We start from the raw sequence: 22,516 nt of genomic DNA, 5'->3' as shown, positions 1-22,516 counted from the left end.
AGTTCAGTGGTAACAGAGATGGCTTTCGTGCCCGGCAGCAGAAGACCCAAGGCAAAGCTGAGCTGTAGTTGAGGCATGCTACAGAGAAAGCAGCAATGTTAACGCCTGTTCCTTCCTTGCTTGCTACATAGGGACTGGATTTAAATGACCTTTGTCTGGCACTTCTCATGAACAGCCCTGAAAGAGATGAAAGTGGCTGGGAGTGAGCCTGGTTTTGGCATTGAAAGTATTTCAGTATTCTGCTGCAATACAATTGCTCTTTCATGAGTAGGTGGGATTAAGTGAACTGAACGAGAAGACTTAGCACTTTTTCTTTTTTTTTCTTCATTATTATTGTTTCTTTTTATCATAGCCAAAATCTACAGTCTTTTATGGGGACACTGGAGCAAGCAGAGTGCCAGAGGTCAAAGGAGTCACATCCTCAGAAACACAGAGATTGAGCAACCTTAAAAAAAGTATGATAGCGCCCTTTTTTGTGGTTTCAGAGGCTATTTATATAGAAGTCTTTAAGCCACAGTGACGCAGGATGAGGTGTTAACACAGCAGCTGAAAGGCAAGCACTATTCTTGGACACTTTTAGGTGCCATACTTTGCTTGGCAGGGGTTAAATTTAGAATGCAGAGCACACTGCCAAAGGTAAGAGCGCTGTTCCCAAAAAGCAACTGAAACACACCGGGATCAGTTCAGTATGCCAGGTAGAACTCACATCTCCGATAAATGCACAAAATGTGGTGAAAGTTGGTCATAGTCAAAGGACATATTGCTCGTCTAACCCAGAAGCAGTTTTAATAGCTAACCCTTTAAGTGGATGAAACTGGTGTTACCTCATTCATAGTGATGAGGGTTTCTAATGCGTTCTGAATTTTCCTTTGCTTTGTTTTTTGCCTACTTGTTCTGACCTAATGACGTAAACCAGAACTGTGCAAAGCATCACTCCCCCACTTGCTGTGTTCCCAGGATTTTCTACAATTGCGTCTTGGTGAGAGAAAGGACTAGCTGAAGATGCACTTTTTTTTCCCCAGTATGATGCATGGTTTGGCAATGTGATTCTTGAAGCTAAGAGCTGAAAAAAAGGCTAAAATTTATCAATGCTGTCTTCTCTGTTTGCCTGAAGACTTTAAAATCAATTTAGATTCAGTAATGATAAATACAAAGGAAATCACAGAGAAGCTGCCACTGGAATCCAGATATTTACCACCAACAATGAAACGTTTCCAGACTTGTTCACTGTATTTCCCATTTTAAGTATGGGAAATATTGTCGTTACCACAGAAAAATTATATGCTGCGGGATGGTAAGCACCCTTCTGACAGGGAAAAACATACCTGCTATACACTGTTGCAGTACTTCTTTCTCCATGATAATATTTACAGCAATAAGTTACAGTATAATGGCATCTCATCCAGATAGGGAAAATTAGATGTTCCGAGGGAAATCAGAGGCATCTGTGAGAAGCAAGAGGCAGCTGCATTCCTTTAAACCATGTCTCACAAGCAAAATTTGTGTGGTTCTTCACTGAGTGATTCTCTTGTGAAGTGCAATGCTGTGTCTGTCTGCTATCACAAGGCTTTATCCTCCCTCTGTTTTATCGTTGCTATTTGTAGACACGTCACTGGTAGTCTGATAGCCCGAGCAATGTTTGTACGGCCTTGGCACTGTTTGGGTGGTGAGGTGTACAGGTGTCAGTTCTTCATGTACAGTCTGTCCAAGGCTGCTTCTGTTTTAATGCACTATTTTGATTTGTTAACATTCAGATGAAGAGTAGAAGGTCTTTTTGCGGAGGAGGCTGTCTTAACATATCCAAAAGAGACTTATTTTCCAAGATTTGTCTGGAGCAACATCCCCTTAACCAAGACGGCTTTCCCCCCGTTTTCCACTTCACTACGAAGCTCATGCTCTTCATTTTCCTCGAGGAGCACGGCTGTCATTGTGGACTCTGCGTCTTGAGGCTGTTTGTGTAACCGGACTTAATGCAGTTGCCTCAAGGGGTGTCTACCACAGCTTAACCAGCTAGCTATAATCAGATAAATTGGGGTATGGCTGTATAAAAATGGAAGTACACACAGTTTTCTTGCAGTTGAGGTAGAGCTGGTACGTATTACAGTAATTTTAAGTATCTCTACCTTTTTGTAACAGTTTCTCCTATTCACACTCTGGTACTAGCATGGGAGGAACAAATTTTATTCCTATTAAGGAAGCAGAGGGAGGCTAATATTTTTCTTCTATTATTATTAGTTTCATCTTATGTAAGAATCAAAGCAGTCCTTTACACATTAAATTGCATCCACCCATGTTTCATTTGGAAACTTGTATTGCAACTGGAGCTTACCCAAAGATAATACCAGTAATGCTTAATGTCCTTAACAACAAAAGAAAATACAATTAAACAATCTCTTGTACGAAAGTTGTTTGAAATCTGCTAAACAAACTGTAGTGTCTGAGTGTAGCATTGTGACTGTCCCTGGGAAAGTACCAGAGTACTGCAGGGGGTATATGGATTTCCATAGGAAAAGTGGGCAAAACAGGTTCTTTTCAACATGCCCATGAATGATTTTTCTATGATTGAAAACTGCAGGTACAAGAGAAGCAGTGAGACACCCTGGTCCTAAGCATGCTAAATATACCTTGCGGAGGCAGGCAGAACAGAGTCCAGTTGGTGAGCCAACCAGCTGTCCCACCCCTGCCTCAGATGACCTCTTGCCATGAGCCTTCGTGTTTGTGAAGGCACGTTCATGTGGCCACCAGATCTGGTCACCTCCGGCTGCCCCATGTCCAGGACCTGAAAGCTTCACCCAGACCCCTAGGAAAGGGTCCTCTTGCCATTTGGCGATGGGTCTGTCCCCCACCCAACACCTCAAGTCATGACCATGAGCAATCAGTGCCTATAAAGAGGATCCTGGCTGAGTTTGGACTGGGAGATACAAGTAGGATGCTAGGTATGGGCTGAAAAGTGTTTTCTTCCTTCTAATTTTCCCCAGACATCTGTTGCCTGTTTTTCTTTGCTCCGTGTCACCGTGACCCGGGGACACCAGTACCATGAGCCTCAGGAGCGTCTTCTCAGCTGGAATTCCATGTTCCTTTTCCAGCCAAGCTACCGCCGCTGATTTGGGACTTTAGGAGCATTTGTGTCCATAATAGAGTGTAAAGGCTCGTCTAGAATGCCTGAAAGTTGAAAAAGACACCAAAATCTTCTATGTCAGGTTTTTGGCAACAGCGAAACTCCACGGGGACTACTGTTTGTCTTTACACAAAGATAAATACTGATTGCTTTGGCAACAGCCAGACTTTTATTTAGAGATTAGCTTCTCATATCTTTATGAATTTAGAAATCAGTTGGAATCCTGACCATTCACATTTAATAACTTCCTGTTTTTGTCTAAAATGCTTTTTATAGATAAAAGGCTTACTTTCTTCTTTTGCAGGGGGTGGAGGGGGGAGTACCATCTCTCCTGCAGTCACTAGATCAGTGGTGAATTCCATTTTTCCTTAGCAATCTTTTGATTTGAGGGATTCAAATGGATGTGGATAAATTGCCATAGACTCGAGTGTTTGGTTTTCTTTTTGGAAAATGGATTGCACATGCTGTCTTTGCAAGGTGTCCTTTGAAACCTCAACAAGCATACATTTGAAATGAAGTACTCAAACACCTTTGGTTTGCAGGTGTCAGTTGAAAAACAGTCCTGGTCTCCTCTATTTGCATAAGCACTTGATTTCTCCTTCAGAGACGTCAGCCAGAGAATGCTTGAGGCTGGATGGATCAGCTGGCCAGAGACCAGTGAACTCATTTTGCAGAGCTGCAAACAGCAGGCAGAGAATGACACCAAGCAAGTGTTAACCTGGGCTAGAGTTTAACAAGCACCCACAAAATAAACCGGTCAGTTCTGACAGCTTGCTCCTGCCCATGTCTCATTTTCACTTCAGTTTGTTCTGGTTTGTTATTGGTGCTCCACAGGCTTTTGTCACTGTTTCAAACTTCTAAAGCTTCATATACTACAGAGATATGCAAGGGCTTGGAGCCCCACGTGATATCTGAAACATCTGCAGCTGGTGCCAGGCTCTGTGGAAAGGCCACGCAGGATCCAGGTGGGAAGGATAGGGAATCCAACAGGGATCCAATAGGGAATCCCTATTTGTTGACAGCAGATAGGACCTCCAGAAGGAGAGCCGGGAAGCTGAGTGTCAGCATACCCTGCCTCCAGCACTTGGCAACAAGCGCTCAGGGGTGGAAAGCACAAAGTGCTGCAGGGAGCGAGCTCATGAGGACTCCCATGGCCACCATTTGCAAGTCCTACTGAGAGAAACCTGCTTTTTGTTATCTCTGGTCTGAGCTTGCAAACTGAAGCAGGAAGAGAAGACCAAGTGTCAGCCACCCTGAGAAATAGGAAGGTATGATGGCTGTAGATGCAGCCCCACCAACCACAGACATTTTCTGTCTGAGCATCTTCGTGCTCAGAGGTGGTAGTCATGGGGCTAGTGGTGCCAATGGGGTTGTTGGCTAATAGTGGTTGAAGGCACCCTGTGAAATACCGCAGTGGGTCAGGTGTATCTTCACATGGCCCTGTATGCAGCATGTGTCAATGTAAAAGTGCATCAGGTTTAAAAGGAAGGCTTTGACCTAAGTATTTCACCAAAGAATTTGTAAAAGTGAGTATTTAAATGATAAATTGTCAGGAGCAACAGGGTGATGTGAGCATTGGAAGAAAACAAGGAGAACAGCGGCCAGCCTGTAGCAAAGGAGTCTGTATGCCAGCAGGAGTATCAGTTGTGGTCAAGACTGTCCATTAGGGACATTTTATTTTTTCTGAAAAGAAGGTGATGAAGATTAAAAGGATGAACATGTGAAATACTAAATATTAAGGCCCAGAATGAGGTGATGCTAACATAGACTGGAACTTCACTCTTTGTGGGCAAGGCATGCTGCTCCTCCCAGCCCAGCTACGGCACAGGCAGAGCCCCAAGGAAGCTTTCATGTTAAGTCATTAGCATGTTTTAAACTGGATAAATGCTTCAAGAGGGAAGCGGCTTCCTCAGAGTGGGGGTGATTTGTTGACAAAGATAGCCATGCCTTAAACACCGAATTAATTCTGTGCACTGGAGTGCAAAGGTGCAGACAGATGTTTGAAGCAGACACGTACTGTATTCCTCCTGGGAAGGGGAAATAAGTTTTGGAGCAAGACATGATTTCTCTTTTTCCTCCATGATCCAGCCGCTGTTTTGTGCAAAGTCTGACCAATGTCAACAGCTCAAAATCCCAGAACTGGATTAAGGAAGACGTTGGAGTGTGCATGTGCCTATAGCTGTGGAGCAGGTTAAAAATTAGGGAATGAATGCAGTACTAGCAGAAACAGTTTATTTAAAAATCCCTTTGCAAACCATGGGTGCAGTAGACTGAAAAGTCTGGCAAACGTGTCAACTTTTCATGTGGAGTTCAGATACCTGGAAAAGCTGAGGTCAGAATTTTATCTATAGTCTGCACATTCAGAGCAGTTCAGTTCATGAGAGACCAGAATGGGAGTCCCCAGGGATGGGGCAAGTATAGTGTTGTGAAAGACAAGCTGATGGCTCATACCACCCGGCTCTTCCTGTATGTCCTCTAGTTGTGTATTTTCTCTTACTTGCCTGTATTCTCTTGCTCTAAATCATCTTATAAGAAGTACACGTAAGATACTGTTACATGTAGATTTTATTTGGCTTTGCTTTGTTTCTCATTTCCTATTTTACACTGCTGGAGACATCCCCCCTTCTTTTCACACACAGCCCCACCAGAGAAATGTTTGGCTTGAAACCCAAAGGGGCCATTGCGTCAAAGTCTCCCAGACACGTCAGAGAAAGCGTTTTGCACTCAGTCAGAAACTGCAGGAGTGTGCTATGAGTCTCCTACTCATTCAAAATTCATACAGCCTCCTTAAATAAAGACACCTTAAATAAATGAACGTGTTTTGATAGCACCCTTTTCAACAAGACGATTCTTACCGGCATGCTACATGCTGCTCTCCCTGACCCGGGGTCTTTTTCAAGGACTGTCTTTTACTTTCATCCTTCCTGAGCATATTGGAGTCTGTGGATGGAGAGGCAAGACTTTCATATCTGAAGTTCTGCAGAATTTGCCAAATTTAGCATAGGATTGTTTTACATTTGTTAATCTGGTCCATATGTAGTAGTCACATTTTATTTTTTCACATAAAAATTCCATGGGTAGAAGCAAACCTTCCCCCAGTGCTGACTATTTCCAACAGAAACTGCAAATAACAGCAACAACGGTGTTTTCCTCCACCAAGAACTATAAGCTATATTGTAGTAATGTTGTAGCAAAATTGGGGGAAATGATGTCAGACTGCAATTACAAGAATTACTCCTACACTCTGTATGTTTACAGAGTGATAAATGATCTTCATTGATCTTTTGCATATATAATAATTCAGCATTCATTTTAGATCTCATTCTCTAATATTTGTATCTGGGGAAAACAATGCATAGCTATAAATAAGCACTATTTCATGCAGTGCTTATCTCTATTCATGCTATGCACAAGATAATAGTCAGTGTGATAAGGAGGGTTATTGATACAACTTACAGATGGCTGGGGCATGAAGAAGTGTAGTTGTGTTGCAGCTGATGAGCTTGCTCCTCAACTAGCATAGCAAGTGGCTTTCCCTGCTGAGAGTGGGATTGTATTGGGACGCAGCAAATGCCAGGCATTTCTGTAGCTCTTTTTGGCTATGGTTTTGCTAAATAAAACAAATCATCTCCTCACAACATTGCTTTCAGCCTGCAGAATGTACAGCATGACCCTGCTCCCTGTTGGCAACTGGCAGTGATGCTCAGTGTCCTTTCCTCTCTTGGTCACTGCTGTCCCAGTGGAAGATGTGGTGTAGCCCTCCCATCACAAGTGCCACTCTGAGAACAGGAGGTGATTTGGAGAGGACAGCGGGTGGGCAAGGGGAGGTGAGCAACAGAGGCAGAAGGTAAATGTCCCTTCAGTTCAGCTGGAGTGGGTCTATTCTTTGATATGGTAATGCCTTACCCTGTTTCTGTAATCTCAACAAAATTGCAAACACAAGCGAGATCCTTTTTTTCCCCTTTCTCTCCTCTCACTCCCTAAAAGAGGCCCTTTCCATATTTTTCCCCTTCATACAGATTTCTCTGTATGAGGAATTTGCAGAGTGAGGCCATGCCAGAAATCAGTAAAGTCAGTGTCAACACCCAAGATGGGTGGAAGACGGCACACAAAAGAGACACAATATGGTTAAGTAGGAGAAAAGAGGTGTTTCAGAAAATGTAGGCATTGACAAAAGTCGCATGCCACTGGAGCTTCGGAGGGATGGCGGTGTGTGACTTTGCAGGAGCAGAAGTGCTTCTTTTATTTTGCTGTTGTGAGTTAGAAGAAAATAAACTTTCATGGAATAAACACAGACTTATGCTACCCAAGGCAAAAGGGAAAAAAAAAAATTAAAATTGCTGCTCAGGAAATGCTTTACCTGCTAACCTGAGAAGTTTCATGAGAAGCCATCCAGTCTGGTCACTGGGCAGTAGCCGTGTGTGGGTCCTTGGCATCCAAGCTGGGTGTTGGAAGCTGAATCGTGTCCTTGGCCCACTGCCCACTCCCAGGGTGGCATGGGGATTCCGCAGCCCCGGGGAGCTGCCAGGAGGGGGACAGCAGGTGAGCCTCAGGGTGCTCCTCCATGCCCCCACCCCCCCCACACCCCAGCCAGGGCTGGCCCCAAGCGATCCCCAGGGGCTGGGTGCCAGCATACCTCCAACATGTTGGTTGTTAACTTCTTACATCCTCCCCAGAGCGAAGCTGAACAGAAAAGTATACTGCAGTTGATTGGTGTCCCGCTAAAACAAGGCTCTCTTTCCATTTGCAGCAGCAATAAAACAATTTAATCTGCAGCCCTAGGATAAAACTGGACCAAGTGCTCTTGCCATGCGTGTAGAGGGACAGTCACTTGGAATTCACTTCTCTGAGCCCGGGTTTGGATCTGTGCAGTGTCTGCCTTTCGGCTCTTTGAAAAACAAAAGCAAGCTCTGCAAGACTAACTGACAATGTTTTTCCCCCTGTTCTTTTCCACTATGTCAGATCCCCCAGTTATGTCTGCTTCTCAGAAGGGGAGCTCTTACTTGCTTTGATTCTTACCAAGTTTTTGTAAATACAGACATCAATTTAAGACAGTCTCCACCAGTAGGAAAAGAAGTCATCCTGAATGGTCAGTGCTTAGTGATAAACTAAACCAGCAGGCATGCTTGACTGCAGTAGCACAGAGATGATCTGTCATTCAAATACAGCCTTAAATTAATATTTCTGTGTTTTAAGAGGCTGTTCTGTCTTACCCTTTTTTTTCTTAATTTATCTTTCTGTACTGTCTGCAGTTTGTTGTGTTGATTTAGCAAACATTCCTGAGAGGAGCAAGGACGTAGTAGTGAGTGACTAGTTCATCAGTGTTTATTCTCTTGTAGCTTGTTTCTTTTCTGCTGCTGGGTTTTGGAGTTGTTTTTCTCTTTTGTTTTTCTAGTCACTCATTTTTGTGTGATTTATCATGGTTGGTTTTATATGCCTACTGCCCACAACAGTTTTTGCTCTCTTGTAATCAAATCTTGCTGTGGGGCCATGCCACGCTTACTCAGGAGTTTCCAAGCATCCAACAACCGTGGAAATACAATCCATATTGGTGCAGCAGATGAAGGGTCAAGACAGATGTGATGTAGTCATATCGTGGTCATTGGAAAGCCCCCGCTGGACTTCTGCCACATCACGGCAAGACAGACTATGCATGAGGAGTTAGAGTTTCAGCCCTGGGTGAGAGGTATCACACAGCAACAGAATATGAGATTAATATCAGGACTACTTTGTTGTAACTCAGATTTACTGCTGTAAAACGTGCTTCTCAGTCTATAGGGACCCTTCCTCTCTTGTATCCTTAAATCTTTTTAAAAGATGCAGTGCCATGTCTCTGATTCTCTCAAGCTTTCCTGTCCCATGACTAGCCATTCACTCCCTCAGCCTGATGGGCATTTCTTTCTCACCTGACCCTTTCTTGCCAGACCCACAGGGCAGACCTTTACCACACACCATGGGGATGTTCCTCCTGCTGCAATTGAACAGCTTGGTCAGCTTTGTGTGGTGCCAGCACCTCTAAGGATTGCCAGGGTTGGAGGTATCACCCCAAGGTGCTGTCTGTCCAGGCAACAGTGCTCTTCAGCCACCCAAGGACATACCATCTGCAATTTTATTTGTGCATGTTGGGCTCTCCTAGTGTCATGGCATGACAATGACATATCCACAAAGATGAGCAGATTTGATTCACTGAATTCAATAGATCTGCTTTGTATGTCATTGTAACGTGGGTTTGAATGTGAAGGTGCACCTGGAAAGTACTCACACTGTACTTTGGGCTGCTCTCAGTTCTGTTCTTGGGCAGAAAAATACATCAAGATTTTGGTGTATGCTTAAGGCTTTTCAGGTATGTGGCAGCAGGAAGCTTTTGGATCTCACTGTTATATTAGATGTGATATTTTTAGATCTTCATTCTTGGTGAAATCAATGCACAACAGATTTCTGGAAAGGGAAGCACTTAATCTCACTTTTAGCTTAGTATCACTTTACTTTGACAAATATTCCAAGTAAGAAGTAGAAAAAATAAATTTCAAGCTTTTTTTTCCTTCCAGGGAAAGAATTCCATGTTTAAAGGATGATGTTTCCTAAATCTAAAGTAACAGAAGCCTGACATTTTTATGTTTCTGGCATTGTACCTAACTCAAATATGCCCTTACCGTGAGTGATGCTTTCCAGTATTTTCCAGGGTACTGACAGTTAAATAACAAGTGAGGAAACCCTAGGCATTGTTTCTGTCACCATTTGCAAGCACTTAACTTAATAAGCCACGGGAGCCATTAGCATGGTGGGAAGTTTTGCTAGGAAAATCCCAGGGGCTAAAGTAAAACAAAACCCACTAGACTGAATGGGGCTGGCTTCAATGGCTTTTACTTCCCAATAACAAACGAGCCGTCTGTTCAGAAGCTTGAAGCTAGCCCTGTTTGCACAAAGGTGCAGTCTTGGATGCTGTGTGCTCCTCTGTTGCCACTGCTGCCACGTCGAGGAAACAGGTTGGAAAGTCAGCCTGGTCTGTGGCTGGGGCCAGGGTGGCCGAACGCCCACATTACCCAAGCGGGTCTGGAGCTGGGCAGCGTGGGTTTCTTCTCCCCTCGACACCCTGGCTGCCAGCACGTTATTGACCCAGCTCCAGGGTTGGCGTGAGCAGCAGGGTGGCAACTTGCAGAATAATGACTTCCATTCACTTCCAGAGCTGGGTGGGAAGGCAACCCTTTGTTTTTATCTTTTTTCAGTGTAGCATGAGCTGCACAGAGCATTTAGTTGCTTGGTCAACCGCAGTCCACTTTTTCTTGAGTGTAACTACATCAAGCCTCAGCACGTACGTTGTTGGACCTATCTGAGATACTGAGGAGCTCAGAGAGGCTCAGAAACTCCACCTGAGACCAGTGTTCAATGCAGTGCGCTCCATGTGGAATTTTGTAAAAGACTTTGGGGCTTTCTCAGGGGCAAATGCCTACTTGCCTCACTGTACTGCTTCTTCTTGTTGCTGATTTTAACATACTGAAAAATGATAGCAACAGAATGTTCTGTTTGACATATGTAGTTTCTCAGTAACGGATTTGAAAAAAACAACAACAACAAAAATTGTTGGAAAATTGGAAGCTTTTAATTGCAACTTTGAACAAAGCTAGGAGAGCTTTCCTGTCAGCTCCATTGTTCCCACATTGGACTTTTCTGCTACAGGCCTGGGTGAGGATGCTGTCATCATCTTTTGTCCTTGAATGTAGCTCCCATGACTTGCAGTGTTCCCATCTCTGATGTTGTTCTCCTGAGGCAGCCTGTAATGAAGAAAATACATGCTCAAGCTGGAACAAAGTCCACCGCTGCCTCACTAGCTAGGAAGTTGTTGTGTTTTAACCCCAGTGGGTAACTGAGCACCAGGCAGTCACTCACTCATCCATCCCCCACCCAAAAAGGGGAAGAGAATGGAAAAAACCCTCATGGGTTAAGATAAAGACAGTTTAATAGGATAGCAGAGAAAGAGTATAATAATAATAACAATAATAATAAAACATTTGAGTCACAAATGCAATTGCTCACCACATGCAGAAGGGGGAAAAAATACCCCAATGCGCAGTCTGTTTCCGAGCAGCAATCCTACCTCATGACTAGCTTCTCCAGTTATGTTTGGGCATGACATTATATGGCGGGGAACATCCCTCTGGCCAGCCTGGGTCAGCTCTCCTGGCTGTGCTCTCCCAGCTTCTTGTGCACCTGGCAGGGCGTGGGAAGCTGAAAAGTCCTGGAATTAGTGTAGACACTACAACCAGCTAACAACAACTGAAAACATCAGTGTTAACAACATTATTCTCATACAAAATCCAAAACACAGCACTATAACAGCTGCTAGAAAGAAAATTAATTCTATCTCAGGCAAAACCAGGAGAGTATCCACCCCTACTCCATACCATGTATGTCATGCCCAGGTCCTATACTTCCCAATATATTCCAATTAATCACCACCATTTTTCCTTTCTTTTGATATGTACACACAGGTATCATTCCCTTAGTGTATAGACCATCCCCCAAAAACGTCCTTTGAGTTCACTTAGTCCATGACTTTGGGCTCCATCTATCGTAACAGTCTCTCAGGGCAGGAGAGATGGTGTGTGCTGTTGGATTGCTGTACGCTGCATCTGGAGCTCGTGGCTGGTGTACCTGGCATAGCCCATGCCCATGGTCTGCCAGTTGAAGATGTCAATCTTGAGTCAATTGCTGGGCGCTTGTTGCTGAATCCAGTTCTAGTTTCTTCACCTCTGCCCCTTGCTCATTTTCATCGAAGTTCATTTTCCATTAGTCTGGGTGATTCTTACCGTAATACCATTGATACAGCATATAGCACTTGTAGTAGTGATGATATGCAGCATTATGTAGCAATTAACATCATACAATCTAATTTATTGGCTAGTCTCACCCAAAATCAAATCCCCTTGAGGTACACATCAGACTTCCCCATCTTTCCTCATCACCCACCAAGTGCACCGAGGTCCTTGAGCAAAAGCAATCCCACGGATGGCTTTGCCTTTGCCCAAGGCAGGACTAACCCAGACTGTCTTCCCCAACATATTCTTCATCCGCACTACAGGGACTTCATCCCTTCTGCACTACGTGGAAGTTTTAATCGGGCAGGGCCAGCTCGGTTGGTAGACCCCCTAGTGTTAACTAACCAGGTGGCCTTTGCTACATGTGCATCCCAACGTTAGAGGGTCCCACCACCCATTGCTCTCAGTGCAGTCTTTAGCAGTCCATTGTGTCGTTCAATTTCCCAGAGCCTGGTGCATGACAGGGGATGTGATACACCCACTCAATGCCATGCTCTTTGGCCCAGGTGTCTATGAGGCTATATCAGAAACGAGTCCTGTTTTCTGACTCAGTTCTTTCTGGGATGCCATGTCCCCACAGGACTTGCTTTTCAAGGCCCAGGATAGTGTTCTGGGCGATGGCATGGAGCACAGGATATGTTTCCAGCCCTACGGTGGTTGCTGCCACCATTTTAAGTACATAGCGCTTGCCTTGGCGGGTTTGTGGGAGCGTGATGTCATCAGTCTGCCAGGCCTCTCCATATTTATATTTCAGCCATTGTCCTCCATACCAAAGAGGCTTTACCTGCTTGGCTTGCTTGATTGCAGCGCATGTTCCACATTCATGGATAACCCATGAGATGGTGTCCATGGTCAAGTCCACCCCTCAGTCATGAGCCTATCTATATGTCACATCTCTTCCTTGAAGGCCTGACTTGTCGTGGGCCCTTGGAGCTATAAATAATTCACCCTTACGCTGCCAGTCCAAATCCACCTGAGCCACTTCAATCTTGGCAGCCTGATCCACCTGCTGGTTGTTCTGATGTTCCTCAGTGGCCCGACTCTTGGGTACGTGGGCATCTACATGACGTACCTTTACAACCAGCTTCTCTAGCCAGGCAGCAATATCTTGCCACAATGGGGCAGCCCAGATGGGTTTGCCTCTGCGCTGCCAGTTGCTCCGCTTCCACTGCTGTAACCACCCCCACAGGGCATTGGCCACCATCCATGAGTCAGTATGGAGGTACAGTGTTGGCCACTTTTCTCATTCAGCAATGTCTAAAGCCAGCTGGATGGCTTTCACCTCTGCAAACTGGCTTGATTCACCTTCTCCTTCAGCAGCTTCTGCGATTCGTCATGTAGGACACCATACAGCAGCTTTCCACCTTCAGTGTTTTCCCACAATACAACAGGACCTGCCACTGAACAGGGCATGTGGCTTCTCATTTTCTGGTAGTTCATTATACGGTGGGGCCTCTTTGTCTTTCCAGACCAGTAGTGCTAATGATTTGGCATACGCTGGTGGTGTGCTCTGTACAAACCTCCACCACAAGAGCTGGGAACATTGGACTTCATCTGGATCTGTGGGTAACTGCGTGTTGTCCGGGTCATAAGAAACCATCTCCTGCACAGCTAATTCCCTCAGGTACTGGATACCTCTCTCCGTGGTGGTCCACTTGCCTAGGTGACATATAACATCTTCTTTGAAGGGATACCTTTCCGTCATGCCTGACAAGAGTCACCTCCAGAGGCTGAGGACTTGTGTCCCTTTCCCAATCGCCTTGTCAATGACGCCTTGCTGGACAGGGATCCCAGCCACTTGGCTTCCCTATCCTCTAATTCCAGGCTACTGACCCCACCATCCCAGCATCAGAGCAGCCAGGTGGCAAGCTGCTCACCTCTTTGGCAGCTGAAATCTTTTCACATGTCTCATAGCTCACTCAGGGACAGGGATCGGGTGGTTATCTCTGGGTCTGTCTCTTCCTCCTGTTCTTGTGATGGCCCTGTTTCACATCCTTTACTAAATGAGGTAACTTTTGTGTCCATTCCTTTTTATGTATATGGGCAACTGATACCGGTATGGGTTGGTTCTGTGGTTCAGCTGCAGTGCGTACCGCCAGGGTTGGAGTAGCCGCAGTGCCTCTTGCAGGGGTTGATCTCTGGGTGGTATTCTCAAATAGTTGTTTAACCCTGAACAAGACCTAAACCACATTCAGGAGACCTAGCAATAGAAACATGCTGGTCTGAACATCCCAAGGATATTCATCATTCTCAAGAGCTATTCTAATCAGCCTGGAGAAGAAGGGAAAGGTGAGGGAAGGTGTCTCCCCCACATAATGGCTTTCCAAGGAGAAAAAGTAAAACGTATAATTATTAATAGCTTCTGACAGATGGCTCCTGAAGTATGGAGATGAAGCAGTTGCTGTCACTCCGCTGCCACTGAATACAAGTTCAGCCACCAGTGAATACTAATACCAAACTGGTCTGACTATCAATGATTTCAGCGTACCATAAGCCAGTAGTACACCCAACAGCAGAGCAATAACCTTAATCTAATGCCCAGAGGTGACAAACCACACATAAACACCAATAACCTGTATATATGGCAAGTAAGGTGTTACATGACACAACTTGGACAACATCTCTGAGAACAAATCAAACAACATTGTGATCAGCAGACCAGTGACAATTAAACTGATTTAATGAATGCTTATTACAAATTTGTTTTAACATGCTCTGGTCAGATATATCTTTATCTCAACCCTTTCAGCCCCTCACTGGGCACCAAAAAGGACTGTCCTGGTTTACACCCCAGCCGGTAACTGAGCACTATGCAGCCACCCATTCATGCCTCCCCTGCCACAAGGGGATGAGGAGGAGAATGGGGAAAAAGCTCGTGGGTTGAGATAAAGACAGTTTAATAGGATAACAGAGGAAGAAAACAATAATAACAATAACAACAATAATAATAAAACAAAAGTGATGCACAAATGCAATTGCTCGCCACATGCAGAAAAAAACCCAACCCTATGCCCAGTCTGTTTCCGAGCAGCAATCCCATCTCCTGACTAGCTTCCTCAGTTATATCTGGAGTATGACATTATATGGTATGGAATATCCCTTTGGCCAGTCTGGGTCAGCTCTCCTGGCTGTGCTCTCCCAGCTTCTTGTGCACTTGGCAGGGCATGAGAAGCTGAAAAGTCCTTCACTTAGTGTAGACACAACAACTACCTAGCAACAACTAAAAATATCAGTGTTATCAGCATTATTCTCACACTAAATCCAAAACACAGCACTATACCAGCTACTGGAAAGAATTGTCTTGGTTTCTGCAGAAACCAGCTCAGCAGAGCTGCTCTGTGCAGAGGGCTGCCTCTGTATCAACCCAGACAATCCTGCAAATAAAGAGATGCAGTTTTATAGTCTTCTGGGAACAGATACAAGGAAGGGACAAAAGACCATAGTCCTTTGCGTGGGTTTCAAGTACTCTTTTCTAGGACTGCTGGCATTGAAAAGAGCTACAGACAAATCTATGAACTGGGTTCATGTGTTTGAAGCCACCTCAGCGTGAGAGAGTTTCACCCCTATTCTGTAAAATTGGTGCCAGCCCCTAACAAAATAATTTGGCCAAAGACATCGGTGCTTTATGCTGGCAGCTGGCAGTTCGCCTCCCAGGCTCTTTCCCTTTGCGAGCTTTTTTGGTCAGCAAAGTGACGGGTATTGAGTGGCACTGTGACACCATCCGTTGCAAGCAAGATCAGTTTAGGGATGCTTTTTGGTATGTAGAAAGCCTGTGTGTGGTTGCCTGGTTGGCAACAACTGTCTGTAGCCCAGCACACCCTGTGTGTTTGCAAAGCCCTTCAGAAAACCTTCTGTTTGATCTAGGTGGGTTTGGTATCCAAACGGAAAGGTGTCTGCACAGCTTACAGCTGCCACTGCACAAGCTGGAAATAGCTGGCACCTTCTTGGCAGGCACAACAAAAAGGCTGCGTGCTGCAGGGACTGACTGTAGTCAGCTGCTAGATCTGCAGAGAGCATCACTGCAGAAAAAACAGAGGCAGTATGTTTAACAAATAAATACCACAGTGACAGGAGAACCTGTTTGAAAACAGTGCTCACTGGGCCGTGCTGGGAAACCCTTATTGCTACTGCCTGTGCTAAGCCTGCCTGCTGATGATAAGACTTGGTTTCCACCTCAGCCAAGCATGTCAGCCTGGAAAATCTCAGGAGCACCATCTTCATTCTGACATGACTGGTGTAAGGGCTTCCCTAGCAGTGCTGATACTCAAAACCTCTTTAACCTTGCAAGGAGTTAGCATCTTTGTCTAACTCGGTACTCCCTGTAAACTGCAAGATGTTTGATTTAATTTCTGCATTGAACTCCAAATTTTGTTTTGGGCTTTATTCCCCTCAGAGCTTTGCAAAGAAGAGAAAGGAGGGGGAAGCATTTTAATCAGGGTAAGGCTCTCTGGCATTTACACTATTGAAGCCTGAGGAGCCTCTGAATTTCTGTTGAATAGAGCCCTAAGAAAAGAAGTAGATCTGTTGAAGGATGGCATTTCAGTGCAAGAAGGATGTGTGTTTAGGACTTTCCATTACATAATGGGGCTGAAATGGATTAACAAGACCCAGGCTTTCTTTTTCTTGAGAACTGCTGCCTGCACCACTCTTTTTCTATTACTGATGCTTCAGTCACAGCACTCACAGAAAGGTTTCCTTTGTTGTTATTAGTTTGAGAAGTAAATTGCAGCATTGTTTCTCCTGATCAAGAGATTGATTAGTCAGAGGTCTCTAGCTGAAGGGGAAAAAAATGTTCCTCATTATCAACTTTAAATGCAAATGTATTTGCTAAGCAGAGAATGTTTCAGATGGTGAGTGTGGGGGGGGAATGCCTGGCTCTTTTGATGTGCTGCCCATAACCATTTGCAGAACTTTGAAATTCAGCCCTCTCATCAGGTCAGTGAAGAAATAGTGTGGGAACGATACTCTTGAAAGAGAAAATTAACCATCGCTGCTTCCAGTTGGATGGTTCTCATAGTGTTTTGACAAGTAACAGTGCATTAGTATATTTGTGGGTTTTGTTGTGTTTGTCCGCTCTTTTTCTTCCTAGGTGCTTTCATAATCTGCTGGACCCCAGGATTAGTCTTGCTGCTCCTCGATGTTTGCTGTCCCCAGTGCAACGTCCTGGCCTATGAAAAATTCTTCCTGCTCCTGGCGGAGTTCAACTCCGCCATGAATCCCATCATCTACTCCTACCGGGACAAGGAGATGAGCGCAACCTTCAAGCAGATCCTCTGCTGCCAGCGCAGCGAGAGCGCCAACGGCCCCACCGAAGGCTCGGACCGGTCGGCATCTTCGCTCAACCACACCATCTTGGCTGGCGTCCACAGCAACGACCACTCGGTGGTGTAAAACTGCAGCTAGCTGCGTGGCCGACAAAGAGCAGCGGGCTACACTGCGGAGCAGGGTGGGTGCACAGCCCCGGGGAAGGTAACCCACTCACAATGTTTTCTCAAACACTAATGGACTACAAGTGCTTCTTTTCCAGGGAGCCCAACACACCGGCACGGTCTGCCCCATCTGCAGGACTGGCCATGATGCAAGGTCTTTGATTTCTACTTTCAAAAAGTAGAAGGCAGATGCCTTGTGGCAGAGGCCCTTGGTAGCCCATGGAAAAAAGCTTACTGAGACTTTGTCGGACTTCGCTGCGTCTTGGTGCCAGTCTGAATCAACTCTGATTAATTAAGCTTATACCTGCTTCACTGCATTTACATGTAGCCACTTAGTCTTTTTAAAAAGGGAGTAAAGGGGATAAAAGTATGCCTATCATTTAATAGACATGTAATATTTATCACCATCAGCATGCTTGTGATGAACATTTTCTGTGCAGGGAGTAAAACTGTGCTCTAGTCTTCGTATCCTTAGCCACAATGCCATAACTACAGTAAAAACAAAAGTATTTTTTTCTAATACAGGCAACAGGAAGATGATGGAAACTGACTCTTCTTACCTTCATTACTGGTGTTAGAGAGCATGCATGTTCTGTGTGTATGCAGATTATTTTAATTATAAAAAATAAAAGCTCGTTGTAAAGTCTGCAGGAAAGTAGAAAAGCATAGACTGTATTCCAGTGTTTGTTTAGATTATGAAATAAACAGTACTCTAGCCACAAGGTATTTAACGTTCTTCTTTGAAGTGCGGTATGAAATATGTAACATGTGAAGGGTCCCAAGTTTTTCACAGACAAGTTCTTAAGGTAGAACACATCCCTAAAGCTCTTAAAGGGCTACAGTCAGGTTGGTAGATTTTAAAAACAAATGTATTTATGGCATTGGAATGCTTTTCTTTTTCATGGCAGAAAGCAAAGGGATTTTTAACATGAAAAAATGTATGTGTTTTTATGGAACATTTCTTGTAATTGAAAACAAAACACCTTATGCATTTTTGCACTGAGAAATATTTGTAGGGTGTCTTTTAAATGATGTACCCTTTGTTTCAAAAGCAGTGGGCTACTAAAAGCTAAGGTACAATTTTATTTTGTGAAGTCAAGACAGCATATGTAGTAGTCTATTGCAAATGACTGGACCATGTTACATATAATAGCCACACATGTGCATTGTTATGAATAGCTAAGCTAACAGATCGATTTTTTCATATATGGCTGTTTTGAAGAGAAATGCCACTCACATGAATCTTGGTTACCAAGAATCAGCGACACTAATCAAAACTCCTTGACAGGTAAATGTGAGCAAAGATGGGATCTTGCCGATAGAAAACTTGGGACCTTTCTTTGTGAAACCGTGTGTTCTCTTAACAATGTAAAATATATGAACAGTAAATTCCTGGGGCCATTTTCCTCATTGTAATTTGCCTCTATAATGAAAAAAAAAAAAATCAGTGGTGTATCCGTCAGTGTAACATACTGGAATGTAACATAAGGGACAATATTCTCCCATTTGGTGAGGGAAGAAATGGAGGGGAAAGGGTTAGCCCAGCAAAAAGAGTTTTTAGCATCTCTTACTTGGAAGAGATGCTTGCATTTTATGCTTCCAAGCATCAAATTGTTTTGAAAAGGCAGTTCCTTGCTGAGGTAGGGAAGAGCAGCAAGTGAGCAAAACCTGTCTGCCACTGTTTTTAGTAAAACTGAAATTCACCTGTACTGTCAAGCGAAATTTGTGTGGACACTGTGGAAGATGGAGTGGGCAGAGGGGATAAACACAGCATTATCTGCCAGTTGAACAAGGTATTGAATGTCATACTTGCTTTAGACAAAACAGCTCTTTTTTCTGACTGTGTTCAAAAGCAAGTGAATGTAAGGGTTGATTTGTTTGTTATCCACATAACTGTACTGAGAAAGAGAAGAACAGGCTGTATGAACTTTTTCATTTAAAAGCATCTGCTTGATAAGCCACTCATGAATTTTTCTTAGTGCCTGTGTGATGTTTGAGCTGGTGCAGGTAAGCAGAAGAAAGGAGAGAGTAAGTGCCTCCAAAGACAGGGGACATCTGACTGAAAAACAATTTTGTGTTCTCAAGAGTGCTTGGAGTTGCTTTCTTCCCTGGATCCAGGCAGAGCGCTTTTTCATGTCCCCAACTTACCCACAAAAGAAGGACATCATAGTCACTTTATATTTTTTTAGGGGGTTGCCCTTTCCAAGTGACCTTTTTACTGCTGTTTGCATGCTTTTTATTGAATCTCTCCTGGATAGGGTGGGAGGGCGATGTTAAGAAATAGCACCAAATCATTCACCCTAGTTTACCATGCTGAAAGTGTGGTGGTTTTGGAGAAGCCGTGAATAATTTTAAACCAGGGATGCAATCGTTTGTGACATGTGGGTGGATCCAGAGGACCCTTGCAAAGACAGATGCCCAAGGAGGCTTTTCTTTTCTCATTGTAAGTGCACCAGGTGGCAGTTGCTGCCCAGGTACATCGATCAGCCCTTCTCCAAGGAGGCACTCAACAATTCAAGAAGCTGGACATTTTGAACTCTTAACAGCATGTAAATTTCAGTCGTGAGGTAGATTAATCCAGGAGCACTTCTGGCAGCAGGTGTCCTTTTTTTCTAAAAGGTGAAGTGCAGTGCTTTAGATCAAAGGCAACAGGATGCAAACATTGCTTGTACTATTCCACTAGAGAAACTCACTGAGCATGTGGCTGCTGTTTAAAAATTTACTTAGTGCTTGGTTTTGTTGAGATGATCTCCCTATATCCTTGAGAAATCTGATCTGTGGATTGTTTCTTTGCAAGCTAATGAAATTAAAGCTGCTGTGAGCAAAGAGAATAAAAACTAGAGCTTGGAATAGAAGGATTCATTTGCTCTCTTCTTTAGAGTGGTTCCCATGCCACTTGATTTCGTCTCAGATTTTTTTTTTTTAACTTCTCTGTTCAGATTTTCCAGCTTCATTGTGCAGTTGTAGAACTCTCTTCTTCTATGTGAAAACATGGTGCAAAGTACTTAGGAAAAAAAATTGCTCCACTTATTTTTACTTATCTCCAATCCTTCAAAAGGTTTTAGAAGACTTCTTAAAATACCAACGATCCTCCCACAGTCATTAAAATTCTTCTGTTGCTGGCTGCCTCTCATCCAAGTAAATCCTCTTGAAGTTCAAATGTAAGGGTGTTTGTTTCAGCAATTGTACTGGTGGGGAGTTGTGTATGAAAAGGAGTATGATTGATGAAATCATTTGCAGGTCAAAGAAAATGTGTTCTTCCTACTTGGTTTTTTTCAGTGGCAGCACAAGGCTGAAAACAATTGGAATTATTGCCTTTCAATGAAGGATTATTATGTAAAATTTTAACTCCCTGTTGCTATCACATTTAGAGAGGCTGGGTGGCCCATTCGTCCACAGAGCTGTTAATCACAGCATTTACATGAAAAGTTGAAAATATATTCTGTGTTTGGCATGTATTGCATTTCTTGTCAACCCCTCTTTTGCTCCATGTTCTCTGACATCTCTTGGTAGCTTCAGGCTGGCTGCTAATTGAGATGCTCAGTGCTGAGCAGATAGGTGGCACAAGGAGAAAGGGCAGACCAGTTAAGAGCTTTTTCAGTGATTCCTAAAACCAAGCACACCTGTCTGCCCATAGTGCACCAGTAACGGGATCTTTTTAAATAGTTGCCCGAAGATCCACCATTGTTTTTTTAACTCTGTCTTTCCCAACTAGTCACAGCTGTGGCACTGCTTAAATAAGCTGACAGCAAAGGCTCGGCATAGGTCTACTGGTGAAAAAGGCAGGTGTGCCATGTTCATGGTGCACACTAGCTCTGTCTGTTCTCACTGCAGTAGGTGTCCGCGGACTAAAACCACGCTGCATTTTCCGTGAAAGAAACAAAAGCCCACCCAGCAGATTGTTCTCCCCAGGTGGGATTAAAGACGACACCACCAGATGGAGAGGCTTTGATGCAAACACCCGTAGTCTGTCTTTCAGTCGCTGAACCAAGGTGATGCAAAGCAGAGCTGGCAAAGTCATTTCTCTAGGGAATCATCCCTAGCTGCCGAGGCATGACCCTGTCCCCGTTGTGCCTGTCGTTCCTTTGGGTCCCTTCTGACCATGAGATAGGAGGGAGATGGCAGAGGTCAGCCTTAGCAGACTGGGTCTTTTCCACCTGCTGCAGAACCCAAATACAGGCTTTTCTTTTCTGGTCCTCTTAAGGTCTTTCCTGTTGAGCAATTTGCAATCGCAAGTCTACCTATCCCGTCCTTTCCGATCAGTTCTTGCCGTTGGCAGTCAGTCTGTGCTATAGGCTGATGTCTGTATGGAGGGGCTTTGCAACTGCAATCTCATTTGTTCAGCCAAATTGCTCAGGCTTTACTGTTTGATTGGAAAGGCCACTTCCAATAGACAGCTGGCTTAAAGAGTATTAACTCTCACACCTCTGCAGCCATGCCTCGTCAAGAAAAGGTGCCCTTTTCTTTCCTCCCATTTTCTTCTCTTGGAGGATTTTCCAAGAAGTTATTCACCCAGCTCCAGTTTTCTAAGCCTATCAAGGAGAAAAAAAAGAGGTTCATTAAAAAAACTCCAAAACAAAAACCCCAACAAACCAAAAAATAAGGATATTAAACTATGCTGCTGTCTTCTGTGGTATATGGAAATCTAACCCACTGATAAGCTGCTAGCATTTTAACAAGAGCCTCCATGAAATGTTCCCATTTGCCTGTGATAAACTTCTGATAACCAGAAGTGTATGTGGGAGACTCAGGAATCTGTTCATTTGTTTTCCTGTTTAAACAAAACTGTGTTTATAACTCACAAGTATGGAGAGAGCCAATGAGGTTTGGCAAACAATTTTGCTATTAAGTGCACTTACTGTAAATATTTAGAGGTTGTATCTAGTACAATAAAGTATTTAGCATGTGTAATATGAAGTGTGCAAGAAATACCCTTCCTTGGGAGAGCTGGTGTTTTGGATGTGGAGGGGAATGATTCAAAAAGTGTGTCTGTGTGGAGGCATGGGCTGGTCTGTTCCAGGAAACAGCACGGGGCTGAAACACAGGGACAATGAAGGGGCGGGTTATTTCAAGTAAAACACTTAATAATCAGTTCTGTTCCTTATTCCTACCTGCCCACCTTCCTTCCTTTCAAGTCCACATTTGCACCTTTT

General features: G+C 44.1%; 1 protein-coding gene across 9 annotated transcripts in view; it reads left to right on the top strand.

Moving 5' to 3' along the window:
* Positions 1 to 22,276, top strand: part of LPAR1 (lysophosphatidic acid receptor 1) — a 140,091-nt gene extending 117,815 nt beyond the window's left edge. For all 9 annotated transcript variants that reach the window (XM_075739345.1, XM_075739338.1, XM_075739340.1 and 6 more), the window contains one exon: positions 17,024 to 22,276. In XM_075739345.1, the coding sequence (XP_075595460.1) occupies positions 17,024 to 17,325 (302 nt within the window). In that variant the 3' untranslated portion in view covers positions 17,326 to 22,276. The remainder of the gene's footprint in view (positions 1 to 17,023) is intronic.
* Positions 22,277 to 22,516: the final 240 nt, after the last annotated feature.

This window comes from Balearica regulorum, chromosome Z (genome assembly GCF_011004875.1).
Source record: "Balearica regulorum gibbericeps isolate bBalReg1 chromosome Z, bBalReg1.pri, whole genome shotgun sequence".
NCBI lineage: Eukaryota > Metazoa > Chordata > Aves > Gruiformes > Gruidae > Balearica > Balearica regulorum.
The sequence above is the reverse complement of the archived record's forward strand: the minus strand, read 5'-3'. Positions and strand labels throughout refer to the sequence as shown.